This window comes from Anomaloglossus baeobatrachus, chromosome 4, assembly GCF_048569485.1.
Source record: "Anomaloglossus baeobatrachus isolate aAnoBae1 chromosome 4, aAnoBae1.hap1, whole genome shotgun sequence".
Lineage (NCBI taxonomy): Eukaryota > Metazoa > Chordata > Amphibia > Anura > Aromobatidae > Anomaloglossus > Anomaloglossus baeobatrachus.
In genome coordinates this window covers 56,148,019-56,162,694 of record NC_134356.1, presented here as the reverse complement: position 1 = coordinate 56,162,694, position 14,676 = coordinate 56,148,019, and the positions used below count along the sequence as shown (strand labels likewise).

Below are 14,676 nucleotides of genomic sequence, written 5' to 3'. Positions count from 1 at the left end.
TTATTATATTCTTTTTTTTTTTTTTTGTTTTTTAGCCCAAGAGAGTATCTTCTAAAACAACTAAAGCTGCTGCTACCAAACTCCTCACAGCCGCCAATGGTCCAGCCAGGGATAATGATGAAGTCGGTGATGGCTCTAAGAGCAACGATGAGACCGACATCGAGAAACAGGCAAGTGAAAACATACTGAGTAAAGCATTTGTATATAGGGACTACATACGTACGTACATACGTACGTACGTACGTACATACATACCAAGTTGGAACCATCCGCAATTATCAGTGATGCTTGGGGAAACCTGTAATCAAACGTTTTACCTCCCCTGCAGCACATGAAATGAAGCTTTGCACGTCCTCATTGACCTCAATGTCAGATTCACTTTTATGTAGATCCAGTCATCGATTTCAGATATTTTTACCCGCTTAGGCTTCCATTATAGATAAACTATTTAAGGAACCCAACTTTTTTTTTTTGTACAGATAGCGCCAGCCCTAGCAGGTTTTGAGATTAAAGCCCCCACACCATCAGCCAAGACCGCAGCAGCCGAGGCGAAAGCTAAAAAGGGAAGCACCAAAACTCCAGCTAAACGCACCACCACCGCAAGGAAAGCGCCTGCCAAGGCGAGCAGCGAGGATCTACACAGTGACAGCAAGGTAAATCACGCCGTTACATGGCATGTGTCATCAGGAAGCAACCTGCTTTTTAGATCTGGATTTCTTTATCGTTCCTATGGGAGACCCAGACCATGGGTGTTTAGCTTCTACCTCTGGAGGAGACACACAGTACTACACCTAAAAGTGTAGCTCCTCCCCCTGAGCTTATACACCCCCTAGTGAGCAGACCCAGCCAGTTTATCGCTTTGTGTTCAGGAGGCATACATCCACACATGCATTCCCATATGATTTTTTCCTTTTGGAACGAGATTGAAGAGTGGGGTCCACGTCTGGACCCCCAGCATGTCCCTTCTCACCCCACTGTGTCGGTGGTGTTGTAAGGTTGATTCTTAGGCTGGAGCCTTACATGCCGTTCTCCTTCACCATCCCTCGGGCTCTGGCTTGAAGTGGGAGCCAGCTCGGTCTCCATGCTTTTCAGGAGACCGGTCTCCATCCGCAGCCCTTCAGGACCCTGCTGGAACGGAGCGCTCATCCCCAGGGACCTGGCCCTGCGTCTCAGAAGCTAAGTACCTGAGACGTTTATATTTCGTGGTCCCTGTACTTTATTGTTGGGGGAGAGTGTGCTTATTATGTTTACTGACATTTCCGGCGGGTTCTCTAGCTGTCGCCTGAGAACCGCGCTGATGGTGCCTGCGCGTCGGCCGCACTGCTCAAATTTAGGCCCCGGCTTCGCCGGAGGCCTAGTTTCTGTTTCACTGCCCTCGCATGTCACTCATGCAGAGGGACAGGCTCGGCTACGCCCGGCGGCCGTTCTGTACAGGGGAGGGACACTCCCCACTGCAGTGTGTGTCCCCTCCCCTGTAGGTCTCAATGGCCCTCCAGATCCCGCTCCTCAAGCAAGTCCCGCCCCCTCTCTTCGCTCCGGCGGCCATCTTTTCAGCGTTCTCTCTGCGATCAGTCATTGCAGCGCTGGTTTGCAGCATCCCTGCTGAGGTGCTGTGCTTGGGGGTCCGGGCTTCGGGATCTGGAGGGCACACAACACCGCTCCAGCGGTCTGGTAAGCCACAACCTCTGGTTGTGGACCTCTGATATACTCTCTGGGGTTCATTCTCTGGCAGAGCCCCCACTCCAGCAGCATGTCTCACACGAGGAGCAAGGCCCCAAAGCTTTATGCTGTATGCGCTGCATGTAAGCTCCTGCTGCCTGAACCGAGCACCTTTCCACATTGTGATGCCTGCTCTAACTCTCTCAGGCTGCTCCTGCTCCTGTGGCTGAACCCCCGGCTTGGGTAGAATCCTTTTCTAGGTCTATCTCCCAGTCCTTTGCTGAGTCCATGGGACTTCTGTCCAGGACTCTGATATATATGCATCAGCCCCCTTCACTGGGTGCCTCTGCTGCTAGGGGTCTCTCAGGACCGGAGCTCACAGAGGATTCATCATCAGGGCCCAGACCCCGTCCTCCTGAGAAGAGACGCATGGTTCCCTTTCCCTCCTCCTCCCGTGGCTCTGATTCCAGAGCTGACTCGCAGGATGAGGAGGATGCCTTTACAGGGGGCTCGGAGGCTAACTCCATGTACCCCATTGATCTGTCCGAAAGTGACTCAGATCTTAGTGACTTGATTGCTTCTATTAATTCTATACTGGATCTCAATCCGCCAGTCTCAGAGGAGCAACCCTCTCTGGCAGAAAAGCACCAGTTTACCTTGCCTAAGAAAGCAAAGAGTGTGTTCTTTAACCACTCCAGTTTTCAGGCCGCTGTGACCAAGCCCAGGGCCTGTCCTGACAAACGCTTCCCAAAGCGTGGTTCTGATGACCGTTTTCCCTTTCCACCTGAGGTGGTCAAGGAGTGGGCTCACTCCCCAAAGGTAGACCCTCCGGTGTCTAGGCTCGCAGCCCGGACCGTTGTGTCGGTGGCTGATGGCACCTCACTTAAGGATTCCCCTGACCGTCAGATTGACCTTCTGGCCAAATCCGTGTATGAAGCGGCGGGGGGCGCGTTTTCTCCGACTTTTGCAGCAGTGTGGGCTCTCAAGGCCATCTCTGCTTCTCTAGAGCAGATGCATTCCCTCACCAGGGAATCTATGCCCGAAATGGATGCCTTAACTTCCCAAGCTTCGGCCTTTTCATCCTATGCCATGTCAGCCATGCTGGAGGCTTCTCACCGCACTGCGGTGGCTTCAGCTAACTCCCTCGCTATCCGCAGGATCTTGTGGCTTCGAGAGTGGAAGGCAGATGCTTCTTCAAAGAAGTACCTTGCTGGGCTCGCTTTTGCTGGGTCCCGGCTGTTCGGAGAACAGCTGGATGAAATTATTAAGGAAGCTACTGGCGGGAAGAGTACTTCCATGCCACAAACCAAAGCCAGGAAACCTGCCCAGGGTAGGAATCAGTCGAGGTTTCGCTCCTTTCGTTCCTCCAACTGGTCGTCCTCTAAGCCCTCGGCCTCGGCCGCTAACTCAGCCAAGGTCCAGAAATCCAACTGGCGCCCAAAAGCGCGTCCACAGAAGACCGCAGGAGCTGCTGCCACTAAGGCAGCCTCCTCGTGACTATCTGCCCGCTCCAGCAACGTCCTTAGTCGGTGGCAGGCTCTCCCACTTTGGCGACACTTGGTTTCAACATGTCTCCGATCAGTGGGTGAGAGATATCATCTCCCACGGCTACAGGATAGAATTCTCTTCCAGTCCGCCAAACAGATTTTTTTCTCTCAACTCCTCCCTGCTCCAAGGCCGCCGCCTTCTCACAGGCTGTGGCAGCCTTGCAGGCCAATGGAGTAATTGCACCGGTTCCCGCTCGGGAATGGTTAAGAGGTTTCTACTCAAATCTCTTCCTAGTTCCCAAAAAGGACGGTACCTTCCGGCCCATCCTGGATCTCAAGCTTCTCAACAAGCATGTTCAGGTGCGGCACTTTCGCATGGAGTCTCTGAGATCAGTCATTGCCTCAATGACCCAAGGAGATTTCCTGGCGTCCATCGACATCAGAGATGCCTATCTGCATGTGCCAATTGCAGTTTCACATCAGCGTTGGCTACGTTTTGCAATCGGAGAAGATCATTTCCAATTTGTGGCTCTCCCCTTCGGGTTGGCCACAGCCCCTCGGGTATTCACCAAGGTCATGGCAGCAGTGATTGCGGTTCTGCACCTACAGGGGTTAGCAGTGATTCCTTACCTGGACGACCTTCTAGTCAAGGCTTCATCCAGCGCAGACTGTCAGCGGAGTGACTCGCTCACTCTCGCCACTCTAGTCCAATTCGGGTGGCTGGTCAATCTGCCCAAATCCATTCTGACTCCGACCCAGAGTCTCACGTACCTAGGGATGCAGTTCGAGACTTTGCCGGCACTTGTGAAGTTGCCCTTAGTCAAACAGCAGTCTCTCCAACTGGCGGTGCGCTCTCTGCTGAGGCCCTGCCGTTATACCCTCAGGCGTCTGATGCAGGTGCTGGGTCAAATGGTGGCGTTAATGGAGGCTGTTCCCTTTGCCCAGTTCCATCTGCGTCCCCTGCAGCTGGACATTCTCCGCTGTTGGGACAAGCGGCCTTCGTCCTTACACAGGTTAGTGGCTCTGTCGCCGCAAACCAGGAGCTCTCTTCAGTGGTGGCTTCGGCCTCTCTCCCTGTCCCAGGGGCGCTCATTCCTGGCCCCGTCCTGGGTGATTCTCACCACGGATGCCAGTCTATCCGGCTGGGGAGCAGTATATCTCCACCACAGAGCGCAGGGCACTTGGACTCCGTCCGAGTCAGCCCTTCCAATCAATGTGCTGGAAACTAGAGCCGTGCTTCTAGCTCTCCTAGCTTTTCACCACCTGTTGGCTGGCAGGCACATCCGAGTCCAGTCAGACAACGCGACAGCGGTTGCCTACATCAATCACCAAGGCGGGACACGCAGCCGCCTAGCAATGTTGGAGGTACAACGCATCCTTCAATGGACGGAGGACTCCAAGTCCACCATATCCGCAGTCCACATCCCAGGCGTGGAAAACTGGGAAGCAGATTGTCTCAGCCGTCAAACCGTGGACGGTGGCGAGTGGTCCCTGCACCCGGCAGTGTTCCAGTCAATCTTCCGCAAATGGGTCACCCCGGACGTGGACCTAATGGCATCCCGTCACAACAACAAGGTTCCCGTTTTACGTGGCTCGCTCCCACGACCCTCAGGCCTTCGCCGCGGACGCACTGGTTCAGGACTGGTCCCAATTTCGTCTGTCCTACGTGTTTCCCCCTCTAGCTCTCTTGCCCAGAGTTCTGCGCAAGATCAGAATGGAGGGCTGTCGAGTCATCCTCATTGCACCGGACTGGCCCAGGCGAGCTTGGTATCCAGACCTGCTCCATCTGTCCGTAGAGGTGCCGTGGCATCTCCCGGACCGTCCAGACCTACTCTCACAAGGTCCCTTCTTCCGCCTGAATTCTGCGGCTCTCAAATTGACGGCGTGGCTCTTGAGTCCTGGATCTTGACGGCTTCTGGTATTCCTCCTGAAGTCATCTCCACTATGACTCGGGCCCGTAAGTCTTCCTCCGCTAAGATCTATCACAAGACTTGGAAAATTTTCCTGTCATGGTGTCGCTCTACTGACCATCCTCCTTGGCCATTCTCCTTGCCGACCCTTCTGTCTTTTCTACAGTCCGGTCTGCAGCTAGGACTGTCCCTCAACTCTCTCAAGGGACAAGTCTCAGCTCTGTCAGTACTGTTCCAGCGGCGTCTCGCTCGGCTGGCTCAGGTCCGCACCTTCATGCAGGGCGCGTCTCACATCATTCCGCCATACCGGCGGCCCTTGGATCCCTGGGACCTTAATTTGGTTCTCACGGTTTTGCAGAAACCCCCTTTAACCTCTTAGGGAGGTCTCTTTGCATCGTCTTTCTCAGAAAGTGGCTTTTCTGGTGGCCATAACTTCCCTCAGGAGAGTCTCTGATTTGGCCGCGCTCTCTTCGGAGTCACCTTTTTTAGTGTTTCATCAAGACAAGGTGGTTCTCCGTCCGACTCCGGACTTTCTTCCTAAGGTGGTCTCCCCTTTCCACCTTAACCAGGACATTACCCTACCTTCCTTTTGTCCGGCTCCTGTTCATCGCTTTGAAAAAGCGCTGCATACTCTGGATCTGGTGCGGGCGCTCCGGATCTATGTGTCTCGCACCGCTTCTATTAGGCGGTGCACTTCTCTTTTTGTGCTAACCACAGGTCGGCGCAAGGGTCCCTCTGCTTCTAAGCCGACCTTAGCCCGTTGGATCAGATCGACCATTTCGGACGCCTACCAGAGTTCTCAGGTGCCTCCCCCGCCGGGGATCAAGGCACATTCCACCAGAGCTGTTGGTGCCTCTTGGGCTTTCAGGCACCAGGCTACGGCTCAGGAAGTCTGTCAGGCTGCCACTTGGACTAGCCTGCATACCTTTTCGAAGCACTATCAAGTGCATGCTCATGCTTCGGCAGATGCGAGCTTGGGCAGACGCATCCTTCAGGCGGCTGTCGCCCATTTGTGAAGTTAGGTTTTGCCTACTTCTTACTTTGTTCGGTTTATTTCCCACCCATGGACTGCTTTGGAACGTCCCATGGTCTGGGTCTGCCAAAGGAACGATAAAGAAAAAGAGAATTTTGTTTACTTACCGTAAATTCTTTTTCTTATAGTTCCGTATTGGGAGACCCAGCACCCTCCCTGCTGTTGCCTGTTGGCACTTTTCTTGTTCCGCGTGTTATCACCGGCTGTTGTCGTGGACAGAGTCTCCGGTTGTTCCGGCTTTTGCTCTGTTCTACTTGTGGGTGGCTATTCCCCTTCAGCTTTTGCACTAAACTGGCTGGGTCTGCTCACCAGGGGGTGTATAAGCTCAGAGGGAGGAGCTACACTTTTTAGTGTAGTACTTTGTGTGTCGTCCGGAGGTAGAAGCTAAACACCCATGGTCTGGGTCTCCCATTACGGAACTATAAGAAAAAGAATTTACGGTAAGTAAACAAAATTCTCATTTTTGTAGTATTCTTTGCAAATTGTTGGTAATTTTATTTATTTATTTATTTATTTATTTTTTATTCATCACAATCTGAGGTAAAGAAATTCTGAAACTTGTGTTATTTTCAAACTGGCCACTGAAGCTTTTCTGGACTTCTATTTCCAGTTCACATGAACATTAGCAGCAATAGACTGACTCGGACCCTATATTTTGTACTGAGGCACCTAATGAGCATGTCCAAAGGTCATTATGAAGGGAGGCGGAGTTGTGACATCACCTATTTCTTCATCGTTCCTTATGGGAGACCCAGACCATGGGTGTATAGCTTCTGCCTCCGGAGGACACACAAAGTACTACACTCAAACGTGTAGCTCCTCCCTCCTAGCATATACACCCCCTGGTAGCCAGTCCTAGCCAGTTCAATGCTTTGTGTTCAGGAGGTCACACACACATGCATTCTCATCTGATTTTTGATTTTTGAGCGATCGGCGCTGACTGCAGCATCTCTCTAGGGCTCCGGGCTGTGGGATCTGGAGGGCACAGAGACAATGTCAAACGGTCTGGCAAGCCACAACCTCCAGTTGTGGACCTGCTTATATACTGCTTATATACTGCTTATATACTGCTTATATACTGCTTATATACTGCTTATATACTGCAATACTCTGCTGGGGGTCATTCTGGCTCAGAGCCCCCACTTCAGCAGCATGTCTCACACGAGAAGTAAGGCTGCAAGGCTGCACTCAATATGCACTGCATGTAGGCTCGTACTGCCTGTACCGAGCACATAACCACATTGTGATTCCTGCTCTAACATGGTGGTGCCTCAGCCTGGAGTCTCATCCCCAGTGGTCCCTCCGGCTGCTCCGGCTCCGGTGGCTGAACCCCCGGCTTGGGTAGAATCCTTCTCCCCATGGGACAGCTGTCCCAGACTCTGCTGAGCATGCATTAGCCCCCTTCTCAGGGCGCCTCTGCTGCTACGGCTCGCTCAGCAAGGCCCTCAGAGGATTCTTCTTCTGGTCTCAGACCCCGTCCTCCTCACAGGAGAAGCAGGGTCCCCTCTCCTTCCTCGTCCCGCGGCTCTGATTCACGAGCTGATTCGCAGGACGAGGAGGATCCCTTTACTGGGGGCTCGGACGCTTTCCATGTCCCCCATTGATCTGTCCGAGGGTGACGCAGATATTAGTGTTTCGATTGCGTGCATTAATTCTGTACTGGACCTCAATCCGCCAGTATCAGAGGAGCAACCCTCTCTGGCAAAAAAGCACCAGTTTACCTTGCCTAAGAGAACAAGGAGTGTGTTCCTTAACCACTCCAGTTTTCAGGCCACTGTGACCAAGCCCAGGGTCTGCTCTGACAAACGCTTCCCAAAGCGTGGTTCTGATGACCGTTTTCCCTTTCCACCAGAGGTGGTCAAGGAGTGGGCTCATTCACCAAAGGTGGACCCTCCGGTGTCTAGACTCTCAGCCCGGACCGTTGTATCAGTGGCTGATGGCACCTCACTTAAGGTTTCCACTGTCCGCCAGGTTGTCCTTCTGGCCAAATCTATATGGAGGCGGCAGGGGCCTCGTTCTCCCCATCTTTTGCAGCAGGGCGGGCTTTCAAAGCCATCTCTGCTTCTCTAGAGGAGATGCATTCCCTCACAGGGACTCTATGCCCGAAATGGTTGCCTTAACTTCCAGACTTCAGTCTTTTCATCCTATGGCCATGTCTGCCATGCTGGAGACTCTCACCGCACTGCGGTGGCCTCGGCTAATTCCCTCGCTATCCGCAGGCTCCTGTGGCTTCGAGAGTGGAAGGCAGATGCTTCTAAAGAAGTTCCTTGCTGGGCTCCCTTTTGCTGGGACCAGACTATTCGGGAACAACTGGATGAAATTATTAAGGAAGCTCTTGGCGGGAAGAGTTCTTCCATGCCACAAACCTAAACCTGGAAACCTGCCCAGGGTAGGAATCAGTCGAGGTTTCGTTCCTTTCGTTCCTCCATCTGATTGTCCTCTAAGCCCTCGGCCTCGTCCACTAGCTCAGCCAAGGATCGTAAACCCAACTGGCGCACGAAGCCGCGTCCTCAGAAGACCGCAGGAGCTGCTGCCACTAAGTCAGCCTCCTCCTGGCTCTCTGGCCACGCCAGCAACGTCCTTGGTCGGTGGCAGGCTCTCCCACTTTGGCGACGTGTGGTTTCAACACGTCTCCGATCAGTGGGTGCGGGATACCATCTCCCACGACTACAGGATAGAATTCTATCCAGCCCGCCAAACAGATTTTTTCTGTCAACTCCCCCCTGCTCCAAGGCCGCCGCCTTCTCACAGGCCGTGGCATTCTTGCAGGCCAATGGAGTAATTGTACCGGTTCCCGACTGGGAACGGTTCTGAGATTTCTATTTAAATCTATTCCTAGTCCCCGTAAAGGACGGTGCCTTCCGACCTGGATCTCAAGCTTCTCATCAAGCATGTTCAGGTGCGGCATTTTCGCATGGAGTCTCTGCGATCAATCAATGACCCAAGGAGATTCCCTAGCATCCATCGACATCAGAGATGCCTATCTGCATGTGCCAATCGCAGTTTCACACCAGCGTTGGCTACGTTTTGCAATCGGAGTGGAACATTTCCAATTCGTGGCTCTTCCCTTGGGGTTAGCCACGGCCCCTCGAGTATTCTCAAGGTCATGGCAGCAGTGATTGCGGTCCTGCACCTCTAGGGGTTGGCAGTGATCCTTTTGTCCTGGACGACCTTCTAGTCAGGGCTTCATCCAGTGCAGACTGTTAGCGGAGTGCCTCGCTCACTCTCGCCACTCTAGCCAATTCGGGTGGCTTGTCATTCTGTCCAAGTCCACTCTGACTTCGACCCAGAAGTTCACGTACCCAGGGACGCAATTCGAGACTCTGCCGGCACTTGTGAAGCTGCCCTTAGTCAAACAGCAGTCCCTCCTCTGGCGGTGCGCTCTTTCCTGAGGCCCCGACGTCGTTCCATCAGGCACCTAATGCAGGTGCTGGATCAGATGGTGGCGTCAATGGAAGCGATTCCCTTGCCCAGTTCCATCTGCGTCCTCTGCAGCTGGACATTTTCCGCTGTTGGAACAAGCGGACTTCCTCCTTCCACGGGTTGGTGGCTTCGCCACAGACCAGGGGCTCGTTTCAGTGGTGGCTTCGGCCCCTCTCTCTCAGGGACGCTCCTTCCTGGCCCCGTCCCGGGTGATCCTCACCAGGATGCTAGTCTATCCGGCTGGGGAGCAGTATATCTCCACCATGGAGCGCAGGGCACTTGGACTCCGTCCGAATCAGCCCTCTGGATCAATGTGCTGGAAATCAGAGCTGTGTTTCTAGCTCTCTTGGCCTTTCACCATCTGTTGGCGGCCAGGCACATTCGAGTGCAGTCAGACAACGCCACAGCGTTTGCCTACATCAACCTCCAGGGCGGGACACTCAGCCGCCTGGCAATGTTGGAGGTTCAACGCATTCTTCAGTGGACGGAGGGCTCCTAGTCCACCATATCCGCAGTCCACATCCCAGACGTGGAAAACTGGGAGGCAGATTATCTCAGCCGTCAAACCGTGGACAGCGGCGAGTGGGTTCTGCATCCGGCAGTGTTTCGGTCAATCTGCCGCAAGTAGGGCTCTCCGGACGTGGATCTTCGCTCCTCGATCCTCAGGCTTTTGCAGCAGACGCACTGGTTCAAGATTGGTCCCAGCTTCGTCTGTCTTACGTGTTTCACCCTCTAGCTCTTGCCCAGAGTCCTGCGCAAGATCAGAATGGAGGGCCGTCGGGTCATTCTCATTGCTCCAGACTGACCCAGGCGAGCTTGGTACCCTGACCTGCTCCATCTGTCCGTAGAGGTGCCATGGCATCTCCCGGACTGTCCAGACCCTCTCTCACGAGGTCCGTCTTTCCGCCAGAATCCTGCGGCTCTCAGATTGACGGCGTGGCTTTTGAGTCCTGGATCTTGACGACTTCTGGTATCCCTCCTGAAGTCATCTCCATTATGACTCGGGCTCGGAAGTATCCTTTGGCCTTTTTGCCTTGCCGACCCTCCTGTCCCTTCTACAGTCCGGTCTGCAGCTAGGACTATCCCTCAATTCCCTTAAGGGACAGGTCTCGGCTCTGTCAGTGTTGTGCCAGCGGCGTATCGCCCGGCTGGCTCAGGTGCGCTCCTTCATGCAGGGCGCATCTCACATCATTCCGCCTTACCGGCGGCCGTTGGAGCCCTGGGACCTTAATCCGGTCCTCACGGCTTCCGGAAACCCCCCTTTGAGCCTCTTAGGGAGGTATCTTTGTTTCATCTTTCACAGAAAGTGGTCTTTCTAGTGGCCATAACTTCCCTCAAGAGAGTCTCTGTTTTGGCTGCACTCTCTTCGGAGTCACCCCTTTTTTGGTTTTTCATCAAGACAAGGTGGTTCTCCGTCCAACTCCGGACTTTCTCCCTAAGGTGGTTGCTGCTTCCACCTTAACAGGGACATTTCCCTGCCTTCCTTTTGTCCGGCTCCTGTTCATCGCTTTGAAAAGGTGTTGCATACTCTGGATCTGGTGCGGGCGCTCCGGATCTGTGTCTCGCACCGCTGTTCTTAGGCGGTGCACCTCTCTTTTGTGCTGACCACTGGTCAGCGTAAGGGCCTCTCGGCATCTAAGCCGACCCTAGCTCGTTGGATTAGGTCGGCCATTTCCGATACCTACCAGTGTACTCAAGTGCCTCTCCCGCCGGGGATTAAGGCACACTTGACCAGAGCTGTCGGTGCCTCTTAGGCTCTCAGGCCCAGGCTACGGCTCAGCAGGTCTGTCAGACTGCCACTTGGACTAGTCTGCATACCTTTTCGAAGCACTACCAAGTGCATGCTCATGCTTCGGCAGATGCGAGCTTGGGCAGACGCATCCTTCAGGCGGCTGTCGCCCATTTGTGAAGTTAGGTTTCGCCTACTTCTCAGTTTTTCTGTTTATTCCCACCCATGGACTGCTTTGGAACGTCCCATGGTCTGGGTCTCCCATAAGGAACGATGAAGAAAAAGAGAATTTTGTTACTTACCATAAATTCTTTTTCTTATAGTTCCGACATGGGAGACCCAGCACCCTCCCTGTTGCCTGTTGGCAGTTTTCTTGTTCCGTGTGTTTTCACCGGCTGTTGTTGTTGTAGACAGAGGTTCCGGTTGTTCCGGGTTTTGCTCTATCTCTACTTGTGGGTGGATGTCCTCCTTCAGCTTTTGCACTAAACTGGCTAGGACTGGCTACCAGGGGGTGTATATGCTAGGAGGGAGGAGCTACACGTTTGAGTGTAGTACTTTGTGTGTCCTCCGGAGGCAGAAGCTATACACCCATGGTCTGGGTCTCCCATGTCGGAACTATAAGAAAAAGAATTTACGGTAAGTAACAAAATTCTCTTTTTTGATTGGTGGATCCTGTGTACAGAGGTTTAAAATGTCATAGTAATCCTGTCTCTGATGATAATGAGACTGCTGAAAACAAATTTGAAAGGACAGGCAGTAGTGTAAAAAGATTCCGGTGGCCAGCTTCAACACTTCATGCTTACTGATTGTTTTTTGTCTTTTTTTTAAATAGATCATTATCTGAATAATAATTAAAAAAAAATTCCTAATTTTTGAAACATTTCATGCAGTGCAAAAATCTAGTCATGGTAATCTTTACATCAGCAACACTGTCCCCATTGGGGCTCACAATCTAAACTCCCTGTCAGTCTTTGGAGTGTGGGAAGAAATCGGAGAACCCGGAGGAAACCCACAAAAACATGGGAAGAACATGCAAACTTTTTGCAGATGTTGTACTTGGTGGGATTTGAACCCACGACCCCAGCGCTGTAAGACTGCAGTGCTAACCACTGAGCCACCCTGTTGCCCAAAACTGATTCAACCTCTTCACGACCTAGGATAAAGCGGTAATCACCGCCGTCTGCTGCAGTGAGCCAGCGGCTATCCCCGCATGTGTCTGCTGATTTAAACAGCAGACATGTGTGCCTCACAGATTGATCCGTGATCCACCCGTGACTGTTAACCCCTTAAATTACACTGTCAAAATGTGACAGCGCAATTTAAATCACCATCGGAGGCTTCGTGACACGATCACGGAGAGCCAATGGTTGTCTTTGTAACTCAGGGTCATGGGATAATTTCTGTCGCTATCATAACGTAGTTCCTGTTACAGCTGACAGAGCAGCGGCTCTAACAGGAGAGCAGCATTTCTGCTGATCAGAGCGATGCACCGGTCAATCAAATATCAGTGCATTGCTGGAACTTTACTTGCACATATTTATGAAATAAAACCTCCAATCTCTGAACAGAAGCTATGCTTACATTCCGTATCCTAGCACCAGTATAGCACCGGCTTTACTTTATATATGAAAACCCTGCTGGTTGGTTCCCTTTAACAAATTATATATTTTGATCAGGATTTGGCAGATACCAAATGTGCTTTATTTTTAGTGGGAATATCGAGCAATTTAAATGCCACTGAGACGTCCTCTGTATCACACAGCCGGCATCTGCCATATCTGATGTGTGCTCTGCTCCTGAGCCCGCTCAGTCATGGACATATGCTCCAACCAGATCATTAACTTTTTGGAGATGTCAATCTTTATTTATCGCTTTATTGAGGGACACAGTGTCCCCCAATGAAGGCTCCAACAAAGAGATTTTCTTTATCGTTCCTTTGGGAGACCCAGACCATGGGTGTTTAGCTTCTGCCTCCGGAGGACACACAAAGTACTACACTTAAAAGTGTAGCTCCTCCCTCTGAGCTTATACACCCCCTGGTAGCCAGTCCTAGCCAGTTTATTGCTTTGTGTCAGGAGGCATACATCCACACATGCATTCTCATCTGATTGTTTGACTTTTGGAAAGAGTTTGAAGAAAAGCGGGTCCATGTCTGGACTCCCGGCATGTCCCTTCTCACCCCACTGTGTCGGCGGTGTTGTTAAGGTTGATTTACAAGGCTGCAGCCTTGCATGCCGCGCTCCTTCACCATCCCTTCTGGGCGCTGGCTTGAAGTGGGAGCCAGCATGGTCTCCATGCCTGGCAGGAGTCCGGTCTCCATCCACAGCCCCTTGAGGATTCTGTTGGACTGGAGCACTCATCCCCAGGGACATGGCCCTGCGTCTCAGCGGCTAAGTACCTGAGACGTTTATGTTGGGGGTCCCGGTTCTTTATTGTAAGGGGAGAGTATGCTGTATGTGATTGTTTTAACTTTTCCGGCGGGTTCTCTAGCTTTTGCCTGAGAACCGCGCCGATGGTGCCTGCTTGTCGGCCTCGCCGCTTAAATTGAGGCCCCGGCTTCGCCGGAGGCCTAGTTTCATTTTCCTGCCCTCGCATGTCACTCATGCAGAGGGACAGGTTCGGCTCCTCCCGGCGGCCGTTCTACACAGGGGAGGGACACTCCCCACTGCTGGGGCGTCCCTCCTTCCCTGCAGGTCTCTATAGCCCTCCAGTTCCCGCTCTTTTATAGGAACGCCCTCTTCTCAGGCAGAGTTCACTCTGCTCTGGGACATCCTGCATTCTGCATCTCTGCTGAGGTGCTGCGACTGGGGGACCGGGCTTCGGGATCTGGAGGACACACAACACCGCGCTCAGCGGTCTGGTCCGGTTGTGGACCTCTGTATATTCTCCCTGGGGTTCATTCTCTGCAAAGCCCCCACTCCAGCAGCAACACAAGGAGCAAGGCTCCAAAGCTTTATTCTGCATGCACTGCATGTAAGCTCCTGCTGCCTGAGCCGAGCACCTATCCACATTGTGATGTCTGCTCTAACTTGGCGGTGCCACAGCCTGGAGTCTCACCCCCAGTGGTCTCTCAGGCTGCTCCTGTGATTGAACCCCCGGCCTGGGTAGAGTCCTTTTCTAGGTCCATATCCCAGTCATTTGCTGAGTCCATGGGGCTTTTGTCCAGGACTTTGATGAATATGCATCAGCCCCCCTCTCAGGGTGCCTCTAATACTCTTGACAGAGGACTCCTATCCTCTGACCTCCGTCCATCGGAGCTCACGGATGATTCATCATCTGATCCCAGACCCCGTCCTTCTAAGAGAAGGCGCAGGGTTTCCTCCCCCTCCCCATCCCACGGTTCTGTCTCAAGAGCTGACTCTCAAGATGAGGAGGATGCCCTCACTGGGGGCTCAGAGGCTATGTATCCCATCGATTTCTCTGAGGGTGACTCAG

General features: G+C 52.8%; 1 protein-coding gene across 8 annotated transcripts in view; it reads left to right on the top strand.

Annotated features, from left to right (window-relative positions):
• TCOF1 (treacle ribosome biogenesis factor 1) overlaps nucleotides 1–14,676 on the top strand; it is a 311,423-nt gene that overhangs the window by 144,193 nt on the left and 152,554 nt on the right. For all 8 annotated transcript variants that reach the window (XM_075344358.1, XM_075344353.1, XM_075344354.1 and 5 more), the window contains exons 7-8: nucleotides 36–170; nucleotides 480–653. In XM_075344358.1, the coding sequence (XP_075200473.1) occupies nucleotides 36–170; nucleotides 480–653 (309 nt within the window). The remainder of the gene's footprint in view (nucleotides 1–35; nucleotides 171–479; nucleotides 654–14,676) is intronic.